General features: G+C 42.0%; 1 protein-coding gene across 6 annotated transcripts in view; it reads right to left on the reverse strand.

The window, feature by feature from the left end:
• The window catches only part of MIPOL1 (mirror-image polydactyly 1), a 509264-nt gene that overhangs the window by 281793 nt on the left and 210842 nt on the right, over positions 1–16629 (reverse strand). For all 6 annotated transcript variants that reach the window (XM_077262637.1, XM_077262612.1, XM_077262644.1 and 3 more), the window contains one exon: positions 7467–7572. In XM_077262637.1, the coding sequence (XP_077118752.1) occupies positions 7467–7572 (106 nt within the window). The remainder of the gene's footprint in view (positions 1–7466; positions 7573–16629) is intronic.

A 16629-nucleotide genomic window follows, 5' to 3' on the forward strand; every position in this document is an offset into this window, starting at 1 on the left:
CTGGTGCGGTGGCAATCGTGGTAATGGTTTATCGGGTTGATGTCAGCTGTGTAATGTCCGCTGACATCAAGCCCAGGGTTTAATATTAGAGAGACGTTTGTCAGACACCCCGATTACTAACCCTGTAGTAAAAAAATAAACACACACAGAAAAGTCCTTTATTTGTAAAAATCACTCCCCAACAATTTTACTCTTTAACCCATTTATTTAAATAAAATAATCCACAGGGTCTGCCGTAATCCATAATATGGGACGTACCATGACGATCCCCGTCTTCTTCGTGCAGAGAACAACGCTCCATAGACTGTAGCAGCAGCCAATGCTGATCCTCAAGCTGCACTCCATGAGAACTCGTCTGCTGTGAACTGTGGTGATGTCAGTAAGGTTACCGCAGTTTACAGCCTCCGGGTCTCACAAGGGCAATGCAAGAGACAGAATGATGAGTGGTCACGTCAAAGCTTTCAGCGATGTTTTAAATTGATTTTTAGCCTTTTTTCAGTGAATTGACATTACAAAGCTGAAATGAACACCATAAACCAGTACCCCAATCGCTACCACTCCAGAGCATTCGGGAAGAGCCGAAGGCTAAGAGCCAGAACTGGCGCATCTAATGGATGCATTATTTCTGGCATTGCTGAGGGCTGGTCTTATTGGGTTGAGAAGGGGCCAATATCCATGGACCTTCCAAGCCTATTAATATCAGCCTGCAGCTGTCTGCTTAGCCTTTGCTGGTTATTAAATTTAGGGGGGACCCGACATTTATTTTTAGGGTCCCCATTTTTAATAACCAGTAAAGGCAAAGCAGGCAGCTGATATTAATAGGCTGGGAAGCTCCATTGTTATTGGCCTCTTGCCAGACTAATATGACCAGCTCACAGATACCTGCTTTCCCTTAGCTGGTTACTAAAAATAGCCCCCCTATTTTTAGTAACCAGCTAAGGGAAAGCAGGTATCTGTGAGCTGGTCATATTAGTCTGGCAAGAGGGGGTCCCACAAAACATTTTTAATTTATTTCTTTGCTAAATGCAAGTACAGAAAACTACACACACACGGCACTAATTAGGTCACTGACAAATTTCTATTTGTAATCTATCTATATGTTTGCGTATCGAAAACCTAAACATCTGTCATTTCTCCTTTGCATTCTATTCCAGTACGTGTCACATGGACGGCACATAGATGACACATTTTAGGTCATCTGTGTGCACATGTGCCGGACATGTAGCTGTCCGTGCTGCCGAAAAAAAAAAGGACATGTCCACGTGTGGGTCACACGGACACACGGTCTGTGTGAACACACGGACATGTGCGCAATCCCATAGATTTAAATGAGGGTACAAGTGTAAGTGTCTCAGGTTGTTGTGTGAAAACTGTCAGCACACGTACTGGAGACACTGATGTGTGAAAGAGGCCTAAAAGAAAGAGGTTCTTCAGCAGCATTATGTACCATACCTTACTAGGCCCCAACTACTGCAAACACCTCAGCGGCTATATTTTTTCTTTTTATGTTATTTATTTTTTAAATAATAAATTTTCATCTACGTTTTTAGAACAGAGGTTCTGCAGCAGCTGAGGTGGTTATTATAAGGAAATACATACACCTTACTATTAATTACAAAGATATTAGAAATCAGAGTGCTACAATTTATAGTAATGCTTTTCTATGGTCACAGAACTCATGACTTCTAATAATATTATCATTCGATGCATTATAAGATAGACCGAGACACTTTAATATGTAAAAAGTAAAAAAGAAAAACACATGTCTGAATTCACACAGTATATACTTCGTCAAGTGATATATAGGGCGGATATTTACTTTGCTCAAAATCCAACTTTGCAGAGAACAATATCCATAAAGATAAATAGAAGAGTGCCACCTTGTGGTCAGATATTCATGCATAATTAAAAATTGTACATACACATTATATCTTGCGATTGTTAATATATCTAGCTATATCTCCAGTATACTGTGGAATTTAACTCTGTTAATTATTTATAATTATTTATTATATACTAGTATTACATATCTTTGGTATGTCAAATGCTGTACTATTAAAATAGGAAATAAAAACCGTTTGCGCTGGTGGGCGCCACACCTCCTCCGCCACCTTGGCATGGCCTATAAGGAAGTTGGCACCATAGAATCACAAAAAATGTGAGTCTATTTCACAACAATTTTTCTGTAGTCACACTTCTCTGCTAGTAATGGGACAGAGTAATCATTAGATTCATGTTACATACTTGTGGTTTGTGCATTAAGCTAAAAATAATGTAAGAAAATTAAAAAAAGAGCAAGGTAGAAGAGAAGCATGGAGATCTTGGCTGGTCAAGTTATTACTTGACTAGGCTAATGGACTTGGCTAATGGACAATACGGATGGGGTGCACTACTTGGAACCCTAAAGATGGGGTGCACCACAAGGAACCCCACAGATGAGGTGTTCCACTATGAACCCCAAGGTTGAGGTTCACCACTAGTAATCCCACAGATGAAGCACACCCCTAGTAGCCCCATGGATGTAGTGCACCACTAGGAACCCTAAGGATGGGGTGCACCACTAGGAATTACACAGAGGGGGTGCACCACTAGGTACCTAAAGGATGGGGTGAACCACTAGGAACGCCATGGATGGAGTGCACCATTAGGAACCCCACGGATGGGGTACACCACTAGTAAACCCACAGATGGGGTGCACCACTAGAAACCCCATGGATGGAGTGCACCACTAGAAACACCATGGATAAGGTAAACCACTAGAAAGCCCACAGATGGGGTGCACCACTAGGAACTCCACAGATGGGGTGCACCACTAGAAACTTCACAGATGAGGAACAACACAAGGAACCCCAAGAATGGGGTGCACCACTAGGAACTCCACAGATGGGGAACACCACTAGGAACTCCAAGGATGGGGTGCACCACTAGGAACTCCACAGATTGGGTGCACCACTAGGTACTCCACAGAAAGGGGGGCACCACTAGGATCCCTATGGATGGAGTGAACCACTAGAAACGCCACGGATGGGGTGCACTACTAGGAGCCCCAAAGATGGGGTGCACCACAAGGAACCCCACAGATGAGGTGTACCAATATGAACCCCAAGGTTGAGGTACACCACTAGTAATCCCACAGATGAAGCACAACCCTAGTAGCCCCATGGATGGAGTGCACCATTAGGAACCCCACGGATGGGGTACACCACTAGTAAACCCACAGATGGGGTGCACTACTAGAAACCCCATGGATGGAGTGTACCACTAGAAACAACATGGATAGGGTGCACCACTAGAAACCCCACAGATGGGGTGCACCACTAGAAACCCCACAGATGGGGTGCACCACTAGAAACCCCACTGATGGGGTGCACCACAAGGAACCTCACAGAACTGGTGTACCACTATAAACTCCAAGGTTGCGGTACACCACTAGTAAACACGCAGATAAAGGACACCCCTAGTAACCCTATGGATGAAGTGCACCACTAAGAATTCCAAGGATGGGGTGCACTACTAGGAATTCCATGGAAGGGGTGCACCACCAGCCCTAGAATGCGTAACCCAGGCCTTTTAGGCCCAGTAGCTTACTTTTTGCAAACAATTATAATTACACTGTTGTGCATTTTTCATATCTTACTTTGCAATTTTTAAATAAACTTGTAAAAGTTTATTTATTTGAGTTCCTCCATATGATTTGCACAAGGGCCTAAAAGGCCCGGGTTATATGAAAGTCTAAATTTCAGACATCATGCATTCTAGGGCTAGAGACTCAAAGGATGGGGTGCAGCACTACGAACCCCAAGGATGGGGTGCACCACTAGGAACCCCACGAATAGGGTGCACTACTAGAAACACGACGGATGGTGTGCACCACTAGGAACCCCACAGATGGGGTGTGCACCCCTAGTAACACCACGGATGCGGTACACCCCTAGTAAACCCACGGATGGGGTGAACCACTAGGAACTCAATTTTTTGTTTAGAACAGGGTCTATAAATGGGTTTCAAAAGAAGTATGGCTATAATAGGGTTAAAGGAAAATGTCAACTACATAAGTACAGAATTGGTGCCAGTACTGAAGGCAATGATGCTATTGATGCAGGTTGGGACACTGTTAGAGATGCCTTGGGCATCCACGGATCGGCATATTATTTGCACAGCAATCTCCTGCTGTTCTTTGTGAACAGACTAGAAAGGCAATCATGTCTTCTTCCAACGTGTCCCTGAAATATTGCTCATGAACCTTATTTAACATTAGGCACCCATCATTTATACCCTCACATTGGCTGAGAAAGATTGTCCATGGTGAATGAGAGATCGTCATTGCTAACTAACTTGCCATAAAAGTTAAACCTCCTTGTAAGGTGATATAATTAGACATTTAGACATCCTACAAACGTATATTGGTGCTTGACAGGCGTGCTACTGGACCTGGAGATAGGTTCAAAGGATTTGGTAGAAAAAAAAAAGTTTGGGATCAATGAGTAGTTTCAAAGCAAATCTCTCTAGTTGGAGGAACCAGCCTGTCTGCAGATTTCGACAGACACCATGTAATACCTTACTTTCCCTGCGGTTGTGCTGTAGGGAAATTAAAAACCCGCTACCAGGTTTACCAGTAGATTGCATATGATCACTCAGTTTATTTTCAAAGGACAATCCTAACAAGTACAGCAAAATAGGAAAACCACAAAGCAAAGCGACGGGGTCATATATGGACTGTGCAACAAAGTAAATGACCCATACAGGAGTATAATAAAGCTGGATTACATATGTCTGTGGAAATTGAGATGACAAAACGATTTTTCATCTATTTGCCATCTGTTTTTATACATAAGCACTTGTCCAGGTTTGTGATGAAAGTCTGCAGTCCCTCTACGTGACTGCAGACCTGCGATTCCTCACAAAGTGCGCTGTCAGTACTCTCTGGTGACGGCAAATGGAGCGAACCGACAAGTAACGGCAAGTATATGATTTCCATACTTCCGGCCACATTACGACTAGACGTGTCAGCCCTCGTCACCGGCACAGGAGAATTCAGACAACGCATCACGTTCGCTGTAAGGATTCAGAAATCTGCAGTCACTCTATACATTTATCACAAACTTTGAAAACCCCTTTAATAAAATTTACTGGACAAATACACTTTCCTATGCTAATAATGGCAACGTACCAGTGAAAATCAGATGCTATACGGTCGATACGGATGGGATCCCTTTTTCCTTATTTTTGTATAGGCGAGTCTCATCCGAAACATGGAAGAAACTAGCTCGTGCTGCAGTTTATTTCACGGCAATATTTGGTCCGTGTAAAAAAAAAAAAGTAATCTGAACAGCCCTATATAATAAAGGTGTCCGTGTTATGTCTGCTTTTTACACGGATCAAAAATATGGTTGTGTGAACAAAGCCTAAACAGAAGAAAACAGAAGTATGAAAGATACAAAGTAACCAAAAAACACCTGAAAATAAAAATGACTCCGGGACACAATGACTGATGATTGGTTTTTCATTTAAGATGGAAATCACCTAAAGAAATGTTGTGTGTTTAGCTTTCTGGAAGTTGGCTATCTTAGGGCCGGCATGTAATAATTCCAGAATGTCCTCTATTGTGGCAGAGCAGAAGCTGACATGAGCACAGGCCTGCACTTGTCTTCATGTCGTCCTGTCTACACTGATGGGATGGAGGGAGAATGATCTCATTTCTGCAGCCGAGAGGCGCTAGGAGCCCCAGGAGAGACCGCTCATCGGCCCCAGCCTTCAGGAAGATCTAATCTGCGGGTTCACATGCTATAATCACCAGGAATAATCAGGCCGAACTTTATGGAGGTCCATGCAGAACGCGGATTGCGGCTCAATACTTGTGTTGTCGACAGGAAAGCTGGTCTTCTACAAGTAGGAGCATCGTAGCAGAACGCTGAGCCGCTACTACACCGATAGGAAAGAAGGTGCTAAACTACAAATTCTCAACGTGTGAGCTTAGCCTAAGGGGCTGTGCACATAGTCTTTACAGCGGCGTGGCGGTGTTCCACCGGCACTGGACAATAGTCGTACCGTCACTATTTTGTATCTTGTTGGGGAATGTTCACACATGGCAGATTTAAAAAAGCTGGGTGCTTTTTTTTTTACCCGCTTTTCCTGTATTGTTGCAATATTTTTACTTGCGTTTTATTTCCATTTAAAAGTGTAAGAAATGCTGTAAAAATCCTAAAAAAAAATTTTTAAAAATGCCCAGCAGCTGAAAATAAAAATAAAAAAAAAATGCAAGGAAAAAGATTTTACAAATTTCATTTAATTAGCTGTTGTCCTGTAAAACCACACACAGAAAAAGTGCTGCAAAAACACCAAATGTGAATATACCCTTTTTGTCCCCTGGGGGGGGGGGGGGGGTAACAGCTATGTAACAACCCACAGAACTAAACATGCCACTTTTTTTTTTTTATATAAAAATAAAATTCTGAAGCCTTCAGATGGTATATGGAGGGACGTATATACTCTTCAGAGGCTTAAGTAATAAAATACCTGGAGCAAGAATGCAAAACATTTTTAAAAAGTATTTTTTTTTATTAATGCTCTGAAGCAATATAAACATTGCAAAAAAAAAACAAAAAAACACCAATTCTGTCTTCTCCGGAGTTGTACCATCCTGCAAGAAAACTACTTTTTCTGGGATTTTTTTTTTTATATTTCTCCATGCGTGACTTTCTGTTTACAATCATCTATAATACATTTTTTTATATTTTTGTATTTTTTTTATTCACAATTTGCAAACATTTTTTAATGTATCAAGTGCCATCAGTTAAAACTACAAATCATTAGATTTTATAGGCAGGAAAATAAAATAAATGATATGTATATTTGATATTTGCAACGCGGTATATATTTTAATGATATATTTATAGGTCTCAAGTTGCCGGAGATTCTGAAATATGTGAGTTCGCACTAGTTAGACAGCCTGTAATCATCCATAATCTAATATTTTGTATTGTATTTTCAGCAATTCATTTTTTAATCGTAAACAGCTACAGAACCAAGCGTCTGAATTAATTCTATTTTTTACAATGCAGATATAAAGCTACAGTCCAATACCAAAATCAAACAGCAGTACCTAGTGACAATGTGACACGCATGAACCACGGAGCATGATCTGAGCGCTTATTCCTTCCCACTCCCCTCCTTTCTCTGGCTCTGTTTGTTCAAGACCTTCCAACTAAACAAACAAGCTCTTTGTGATTGGATTGACATGGTGCTAACAAGACGCTTAATGCCCAAATCAGCCTGAATGCAGGTAGAGTTCTCACTAATACCAATACCAGGATCTTACACACACAGCCGCCACACAAGCACTTCCAAACCGCCAACAGTCCAGGGAAAAAAATAATAATTCCTTTCCCCTCCCTGAGCAAATATCACCTTGTATTAAGTGAGCCACGTCACTTGTGCAAGCGCGCTTCATCCACGTAAGGTCCTACCTGCAGACTTCTCAGCGATCTTGGCCTCGGTCGCTTGCTCCAGCAGCTGAGCGTCCACCTTCAGCGTTTCCAGGTCTCTCTCTTTGCTCGTCAGAGCTTCTCGGAGCTGAGAATAAACAGGGAAACCCAGTAATCAATGGATGATCACAAGAACAGGCTCGGCAACCTTTTTTCCTTGTTTGCACATCCATCTCCGCAGCAGAAAACAATATGGAGCGCCGTAGCGTATTTATTTTATAATGTAAATGTTTAGTATTTAGACGGAGCAAAGCTTTCCTGGCTACACTACCACTTCCTAAGTAAATGTAATAGCGGGACCGGAGAGGAGAACGGCCTGCACCTTAAAAATAAAATAAAAATCAACTGTAAATATTATTCCTCGAGTTATAGGGTTGGTGGTTTAGAAAATCTATTTTCGGTTAGGGAATATGGAAAAAGAAAGTTATACCCGGAGCTGAGAGTGGCTTTAAAGAGCGTCTCTCTCTAGAAGATACCAAGGTGACCAAGCATTTAAAGGAGGTGTCCACTACTTTTATATTTATGGATCATCCTTAGGATAGGTCATCAATATAAGATCGGTGGCAGTGTGACACCCGGTACGCACGATGATCAGCCGTCAGCCGGATGTGATCAGTTGTGGAGCAACACAGCACAGCTCTGTCAACTGTGTAGTGGTCGCGGCCTGGTTCTGCACATTGGCCATCTGTACTACCCTGCTGTAGCCACTATACAGTTAATAGAGCTGTGGTGTTCCACTACACAAACGTTCATGCGTGGCCGTCAGCTACACAGGATCAGTGGGGGCCATCAAAAAAAGTAGTGGACAACTCCTTTAAATGCATGATCACTTTGTGGTCTTCTAGAGAGCAGCTGATCAGAGTGTTGCACATACAACGATCTGATATGGATGACCTACGGATAGTTCATCAATACAAAAGTAGTGAACAACTCTTTTAAAAGGGTTTCCTCGTTTTTATAGATGGGTAAAATTGCAAAGTGTTTGCAAAATAAATAATAGAAAAACAAGCGACTTTGTAATTAATCTATTAAAAATCCTCTTCGTTTTCTAGAATTTTTAATTCTATGACTTACTGCCTAGGCCACCTCTGCAGACTGTGGTGGTCGTATTCCTAAGCAAAGAGCAGTGCTTGCAAACTCTTTGCTATAGAGCAGTGTTCCCCAAGTCCGGTCCTCAAGAGCCACCAACAGGTCATGTTTTGAGGATTTCCTTAGTATTGCACAGGTGATAATTGCATCACCTGGACAGGCAAGCATTCAATGACCTGTGCAAAACTAAGGAAATCCTCAACACATGACCTGTTGGTGGCTCTTGAGGACCGGACTTGGGGAACATTGCTATAGAGCTTGCAGCCAATGCTCTGAAGCGGGCTGGATTGCAGACTCGGGTCAGCTTCTGTGCCACTCTGCTGCTCTGGAAGTGGTCTCCTCTTACAACTTGGAAGGGTACACAATGCAGGATAGTGGCATCAATCATCAAGAGCACCCTGCCCTCTGGAGAGCCAATAGCCAAGTGGCAAAGTATCAGTTCCCTGCTCAAGATAGATAATGTCTGTCTGCTATTTCATCTTTCTTTTCTGCTCGCTTTCTAAAACTGAACATGGACAAACCGAATTCATCATCTTTCCCCACCTCACTCTACCCCTCCACCCGACCAATCCATCAATGTCAATGGCTGCTCACTTTCCCCAGTCCCGCACGCTTGGTCACTCGGGGTGATCCTTGACTCTACCCTCTCTTTCAAGCCACATATCCAAGCCCTTGCCTCCTCCTGCCGATTCCAACTCAAATATATTTCCCGTATCCATGCATTCCTTGACCATGAAACCACAAAAACTCTAGTGCCCTTATCATCTGCCGCCTCGACTACAGCAACCTCCTACTCTCTGGCCTCCCCTCTAGCACTCCAACCCATCCTACAGTCTGCTGCCCGACTAATCTACCATTCTCCCCGTTATTCCCCAGCCTCTCCTCTCTGCCAGGCCCTTCACTGGCTTCCTATTGTCCAGAGGCTACAGTTCAAAAACACTAACAATGACATACAAAGCCATCCACAACCTGTCTCCTCCATACATCTGTGACATGGTCTCCCGATACTTACCTGCACGTAACCTATGATCCTCTCAAGACCTCCTTCTCTACTCCCCTCTTATCTCCTCTTCCCACAATCGCATACAAGATTTCTCCAGTGCTTTCCCCATACTCTGGAACGCTCTACCCCAACACATAAGACTCTCGCCTGCCATAGAAACCATCAAAAAGAACCTGAAGACCCACCTCTTCCAGCAAGTCTACAGCCTGCAGTGATCCCCAGTCTACTGAACCGCCACATGACCAGCTCTACCCTCTTCTAGTGTATCCTCACCCATCCCCTGGAGACTGTGAGCCCTCGCGGGCAGGGTCCTCTCTCCTTGTGTACTTGTGTGTGCCTTGATGCTGAATGATGCTGAAATTTCTGCACCAAGTATTTAACGTGTGCACATACCCTGAGAGACTAAAAATTACAGCAAAATATAAAAATAAAATGTTTTTTTTTTTTTTTTAAATATGGGTAAAAAGTATAAAAAGTTCAAATCCCCCTTTTCCCCCATTAATAATAATAATAATAATAATAATAAAAAAACAACACATACGTGGTGTCTCTATATCTGTAAAGGTCTGATCAAAGTATAAAACTAATTAACCCAATTGGAAAAACAATGTAAAAGCAATTTAAAAATTTAAAATCTGGAATTGCGGTTTTTTTAGATGCCGCAACACCATAACGAAATGCAATAAATAAGTTATCAAAAGACTAGAAGACTGGAACTTCTCAAAAATGGTATCAATAAAAACATCAGCTTGTCACACAAAAAACAAGCGCCCACACAGCTCCATTTACCAAATTATGAAAATGTTATGGGTCTCTGAAAATGGCGATGCAGGCAATTTTTTTATTTTTCAGAATTTCCAAATTTCTTGCTTCTTACCACTTAAAAAAGAAAAAGCTATGTACTTAAAAAACAAAAAACTATTGTCTAATTGCTCTTTTGGTTTGCATTTTTTACGCACTTGAGAGATTTTTTTTTTCTCCGTTTTCCAGCACATTGCATGGTACAATGGATGATGTTATTGAAAAGTACATCTTGTCCCGCAATAAACAAGCCCTTATACGACTATATAGATGGAAAATGGAAATAAAACTGAAGGCTCTTGGAAGAAGGAAAAAAAAAAGAGCAAAAATGGAAAATCACCGTCTGGAAGAAGTTAGACACAAAGTGCATTGATTTAAATAAGAAGTGTGTAATGACTATTCTCAACTTAGGTGGCGCTGCAGGGAAACTGAAACCATCTGATTCCGCCACAGTCTACTGCTCACTGCAGGACGGTTCCAGCAGCAGAACCATAGTGATAGAGAATTTGGATATTGAGCCCCAATGGGGACAGTGATGAAGATGATGGCAGTAAAATGCTGTGAAATTAATGGCACATACAGTATAAGCGAGTAGGATAAATAATGCAATCTCCCCTTTTCCTCATTAATGCATCAAATAACAAAGTGCAATATGGGTCATCACCGTGCCGTCCCAGAATGGCTGAGCAGAGCTCCTAATAAGTTGCTATTCCAGGTGTTATATAGAAGGAAATGCCATTGAACCATTTACATTGATCCTCTAGTTAACACCTAGATTAGGTAAATGCATTAAATGCATCTAAGGATTAGCACGTGAAATCCTACCCGCTGCTCCGGAACGTCTTGACGTCAGATCATGAGATGCATTGGTGTCACTGCCAACCCAAACCTAACTTCTGAGTAAGATCCAAAAGTGTCAAAGAAGAATCGACATAATATAGAAAGAACACATGTAGGTTTAGTTAAAGGGGTATTCTCTTCTTAAAATGGTCCAAACTGAAGAACCAAACAGTGATAACTGCAGACGATCAGACGTCGCTGATTGGTTGCACGGTCAACAATCAACGCAACGCAAGTTTGAGATTGGAAGGGCGGCGCTGGTCCGGAAAGTAAGTGGAGGTTTTTTTTAAAATTTCAGCCACAAAACATGCATGGATTGAATTCACGCATGTTTTGTGGCTAACAGCCGCCACAAAACAAGTGGGTGCGAGGACTTAAACATGTCACTCGACCACCTGCGATGCTCAGTGCATACCTGAGCACCCTAGGAAAACTCGAGTAACGAGCACTTGCGCTCATCACTATTCATGATCACTTTGGTGGGGCACGCTCTCTCTCTGTTTCTCCCCATCAGTGGCTTCCTAGGTGAGCACCTTTCCCTCATCCTGGCCCTGTTATTGTAAATGAGAAAAAGAATGTTTTTAGAGAATTAAGAGCAAGAGGGTAACGATGAGGCATTCATTATACAGGTCCTTCTCAAAAAATTAGCATATAGTGTTAAATTTCATTATTTACCATAATGTAATGATTACAATTAAACTTTCATATATTATAGATTCATTATCCACCAACTGAAATTTGTCAGGTCTTTTATTGTTTTAATACTGATGATTTTGGCCTACAACTCCTGATAACCCAAAAAACCTGTCTCAATAAATTAGCATATCAAGAAAAGGTTCTCTAAACGACCTATTACCCTAATCTTCTGAATCAACTAATTAACTCTAAACACATGCAAAAGATACCTGAGGCTTTTAAAAACTCCCTGCCTGGTTCATTACTCAAAACCCCCATCATGGGTAAGACTAGCGACCTGACAGATGTCAAGAAGGCCATCATTGACACCCTCAAGCAAGAGGGTAAGACCCAGAAAGAAATTTCTCAACAAATAGGCTGTTCCCAGAGTGCTGTATCAAGGCACCTCAATGGTAAGTCTGTTGGAAGGAAACAATGTGGCAGAAAACGCTGTACAACGAGAAGAGGTGACCGGACCCTGAGGAAGATTGTGGAGAAGGACCGATTCCAGACCTTGGGGAACCTGAGGAAAAAGTGGACTGAGTCTGGTGTGGAAACATCCAGAGCCACCGTGCACAGGCGTGTGCAGGAAATGGGCTACAGGTGCCGCATTCCCCAGGTAAAGCCACTTTTGAACCATAAACAGCGGCAGAAGCGCCTGACCTGGGCTACAGAGAAGCAGCACTGGACTGTTGCTAAGTGGTCCCAAGTACTTTTTTCTGATGAAAGCAAATTTTGCATGTCATTCGGAAATCAAGGTGCCAGAGTCTGGAGGAAGACTGGGGAGAAGGAAATGCCAAAATGCCTGAAGTCCAGTGTCAAGTACCCACAGTCAGTGATGGTGTGGGGTGCCATGTCAGCTGCTGGTGTTGGTCCACTGTGTTTCATCAAGGGCAGGGTCAATGCAGCTAGCTATCAGCAGATTTTGGAGCACTTCATGCTTCCTGGCACCTGCTCACAGTGCCAAAACCACTGGTAAATGGTTTACTGACCATGGTATTACTGTGCTCAATTGGCCTGCCAACTCTCCTGACCTGAACCCCATAGAGAATCTGTGGGATATTGTGAAGAGAAAGTTGAGAGACGCAAGACCCAACACTCTGGATGAGCTTAAGGCCGCTATTGAAGCATCCTGGGCCTCCATAACATCTCAGCAGTGTCACAGGCTGATTGCCTCCATGCCACGCCGCATTGAAGCAGTCATTTCTGCCAAAGGATTCCCGACCAAGTATTGAGTGCATAACTGAACATTATTATTTGATGGTTTTTTTGTTTGTTATTAAAAAACACTTTTATTTGATTGGACGGGTGAAATATGCTAATTTATTGAGACAGGTTTTTTGGGTTATCAGGAGTTGTATGCCAAAATCATCAGTATTAAAACAATAAAAGACCTGACAAATTTCAGTTGGTGGATAATGAATCTATAATATATGAAAGTTTAATTGTAATCATTACATTATGGTAAATAATGAAATTTAACACTATATGCTAATTTTTTGAGAAGGACCTGTAGAGAGAAAAATAAATAATTGGGTAAAAAACAATCAAGGCAGCATAGATTGAGACAAAAAAAAATCACTGACAAAGTAAAAATAATCCCAAAATATTCTTCAGTTACATAAACAGTAAGAAACTCAAAAATTATAATGTTGGCCCCCTCAAAATCAGTCTGTGTGAAATGGTAGAAGAGGATGAGGGAAAGGCCAGTCTATTAAATGCCTTCTCCTTCTATAGTATTTACACAAGAGGATCCCATGACAGATGACATGATCATAGAGACCGCAAATTCTCCGTTAAATGTCATCTGCTTACTCCAGAAGGAAGTATGGCGTCACCTCAAAATCACAAAAATGGGCAAAACACTAGGCCTGCATGGCATACACCCCAGAGTACTGGAGGAAATAAGTAACATGATAGACAGGCCATTAGTTCTAGTATTAAAGGATTCCATAATAACAGGGTCTGTAGCATAGGACATAGCAAATGTGGTGTCAATATTCAAAAAGCGGACAAAGTCTGAGCCTGGATATTATAGGCAGGTAAGTTTTTCTACTGTGCGGAAAATCCTTGAGTGTTTTATAAGAGATGCTATGATAGAGTATCTCAATAAGAATAGTCTCATGACCCAGCATCAACATGGTTTATGAAGGATCAATCCTGTCAGGCAAACCTGGTAAGTTTCCATGAGGAGATAAGTTAGAAGGCATCCGATATGATGCCACATAAAAGGTTGGTACATGAAATGAAAATAATAGGACAGTGAAAAAATACCATATATACTCGAGTATAAGCCGACCCGAGTATAAGCCGACCCCCCTAATTTTGCCACAAAAAACTGGGAAAACTTAATGACTCGAGTATAAGCCTAGGGTGGGAAATGCAGCAGCTACTGGTAAATTTCACAAATAAAAATAGATACCAATAAAAGTTAAATTAATTGAGACATCAGTAGGTTAAGTGTTTTTGAATATCCATATTGAATCAAGAGCCCCATATAATGCTCCATACAGTTTATGATGGCCCCATAAGATGCTCCATATTAAAATATGCCCCATATAATGCTGCACAAATGCGGTTTATGGCGCCATAAGATGCTCCATACAGACATTTGCCCCATATAATGCTGCACAAATGCTGATTATGGCCCCATAAGATGCTCCATAGAAACATTTGCCCAATATAATGCTGCACAAATGCTGATTATGGCTCCATACAGACATTTGCCCCATATAATGCTGCACAAATGCGGATTATGGCCCCATAAGATGCTCCATACAGACATTTGCCCCATATAATGCTGCACAAATGCGGATTATGGCCCCATAAGATGCTCCATACAGACATTTGCCCCATATAATGCTGCACAAATGCGGATTATGGCCCCATAAGATGCTCCATACAGACATTTGCCCCATATAATGCTGCACAAATGCGGATTATGTCCCCATAAGATGCTCCATACAGACATTTGCCCCATATAATGCTGCACAAATGCTGATTATGGCCCCATAAGATGCTCCATAGAAACATTTGCCCAATATAATGCTGCACAAATGCTGATTATGGCTCCATACAGACATTTGCCCCGTGTAATGCTGCACAAATGCTGATTATGACCCCATAAGATGCTCCATACAGACATTTGCCCCATATAATGCTCCACAAATGCTGATTATGGGCCCCATAAGATGCTCCATAGACACATTTGCCCCATATGCTATTGCTGAGATTAAAAAAAAAAAAAAAATCACAACTGAAGTTCAGGCAGAGGGAGGCGCGCACACTAATCGTGTGATCGCACCCTCTGACCTGAGCATCACTGCAGAGGAAGACGGGGCGGCACCCAGCGGTGGAATGCGGACAGGTGAATATAGCGCACTGCCCCCGCCAATACTCACCTGCTCCTGGCGCGGTCCCTGCACATCCTTCGTTCTCTGGGTGCCGGCAGCTTCTTCCTGTGTTGAGCGGTCACATGGTACTCATTACAGTAATGAATATGCGGCTCCACCCCTATGGGAGTGGAGTCAGGTCCTTATTCATTAATGTAATGAGCGGTACCATGTGACCGCTCAACGCTGGAAGAAGCTGTCAGCGCCCGGAGAACCAGGGAAGTGCAGGGACCGAGCCAGGAGCAGGTGAGTATGATTAGACAGCTGCCGCTCCCCTTCCCCTGCCGACCTCTGGGAATGACTCGTGTATAAGCCAAGAGGGGCAATTTCAGCCTAAAAAAATGGGCTGAAAATCTCGGCTTATACTCGAGTATATACTGTAAGTGTAATTGGGTTTACAATTGGCTTAGTGATAGGAAACAAAGGGTGGTTATTAAGAAAAAAACACTCTCTGATTGGGTTACCCTTAACAGTGGGGTACCACTGGGGTCAGTAATGGGCCCTCTTCTTTTTAACATATTTATTAATGATCTTGTGACGGGCATACAGAGTAGAAGTCCAATATTTGCAGATGATACTAATATCAGCAAGAAAATCAACACAGATGGGGATAACTTTATTTTACAAAGGCATTTTTGACAGATAGAGGCCTGGGGGGAGAAATGGCAATTGTAGTTTAATGTAGATAAATGTGATGTCATGCAATTGGGGCAAAGGAAATAAAATGTATAATTATGTACTAAAAATGGTAAAACACTAACACTTGGTAAAATGGTAACTGAAAAAGACTTGGATATATGAGTGGAAGACAAACTCAACTTTAGTGATCAGTGTCAGGCAGCTGGCTGCCAAGACAAATAAAATAATGGGATGCCCTAAAAGCGGCATCCATGCTCATGACAAGGACATAGTTTTGCCTTTATACAAGTCACTACTGCCGCCACATTTAGAATACTGTGATATTGTGGGCTCCGATGCATATGAAAGGTATAGCCTGACAAGAGCAGGTGCAGAGAAAAGCAACAAAGGTTATTAAGAGAATGAGTAGACCGCAATACCAAAAAAGGTTAACCAACTTGGGGTTAATCAGTTTGCAAATACAAATGCATAGGACCACTCTTATTACAATATACAAATATATGAGAAAACATTATAGAGATATTATTATTAATCTTTTTACACCTAGGTCAGCAACAATGACAATGGTCCATACTCTATGTCTAGGGGAAAGAATGTTTCTTCATTACAGATGGTGATTTTTTACAATAAGAGCACCGAGACTATGGAACTCGCAGCCACATGATGTTGTAATGGTTGATTCACTACAAAAGTATATGGAGGGGGG

The sequence above is a fragment of the Ranitomeya variabilis genome, chromosome 1 (assembly GCF_051348905.1).
Source record: "Ranitomeya variabilis isolate aRanVar5 chromosome 1, aRanVar5.hap1, whole genome shotgun sequence".
Taxonomy (NCBI): Eukaryota; Metazoa; Chordata; class Amphibia; order Anura; family Dendrobatidae; genus Ranitomeya; species Ranitomeya variabilis.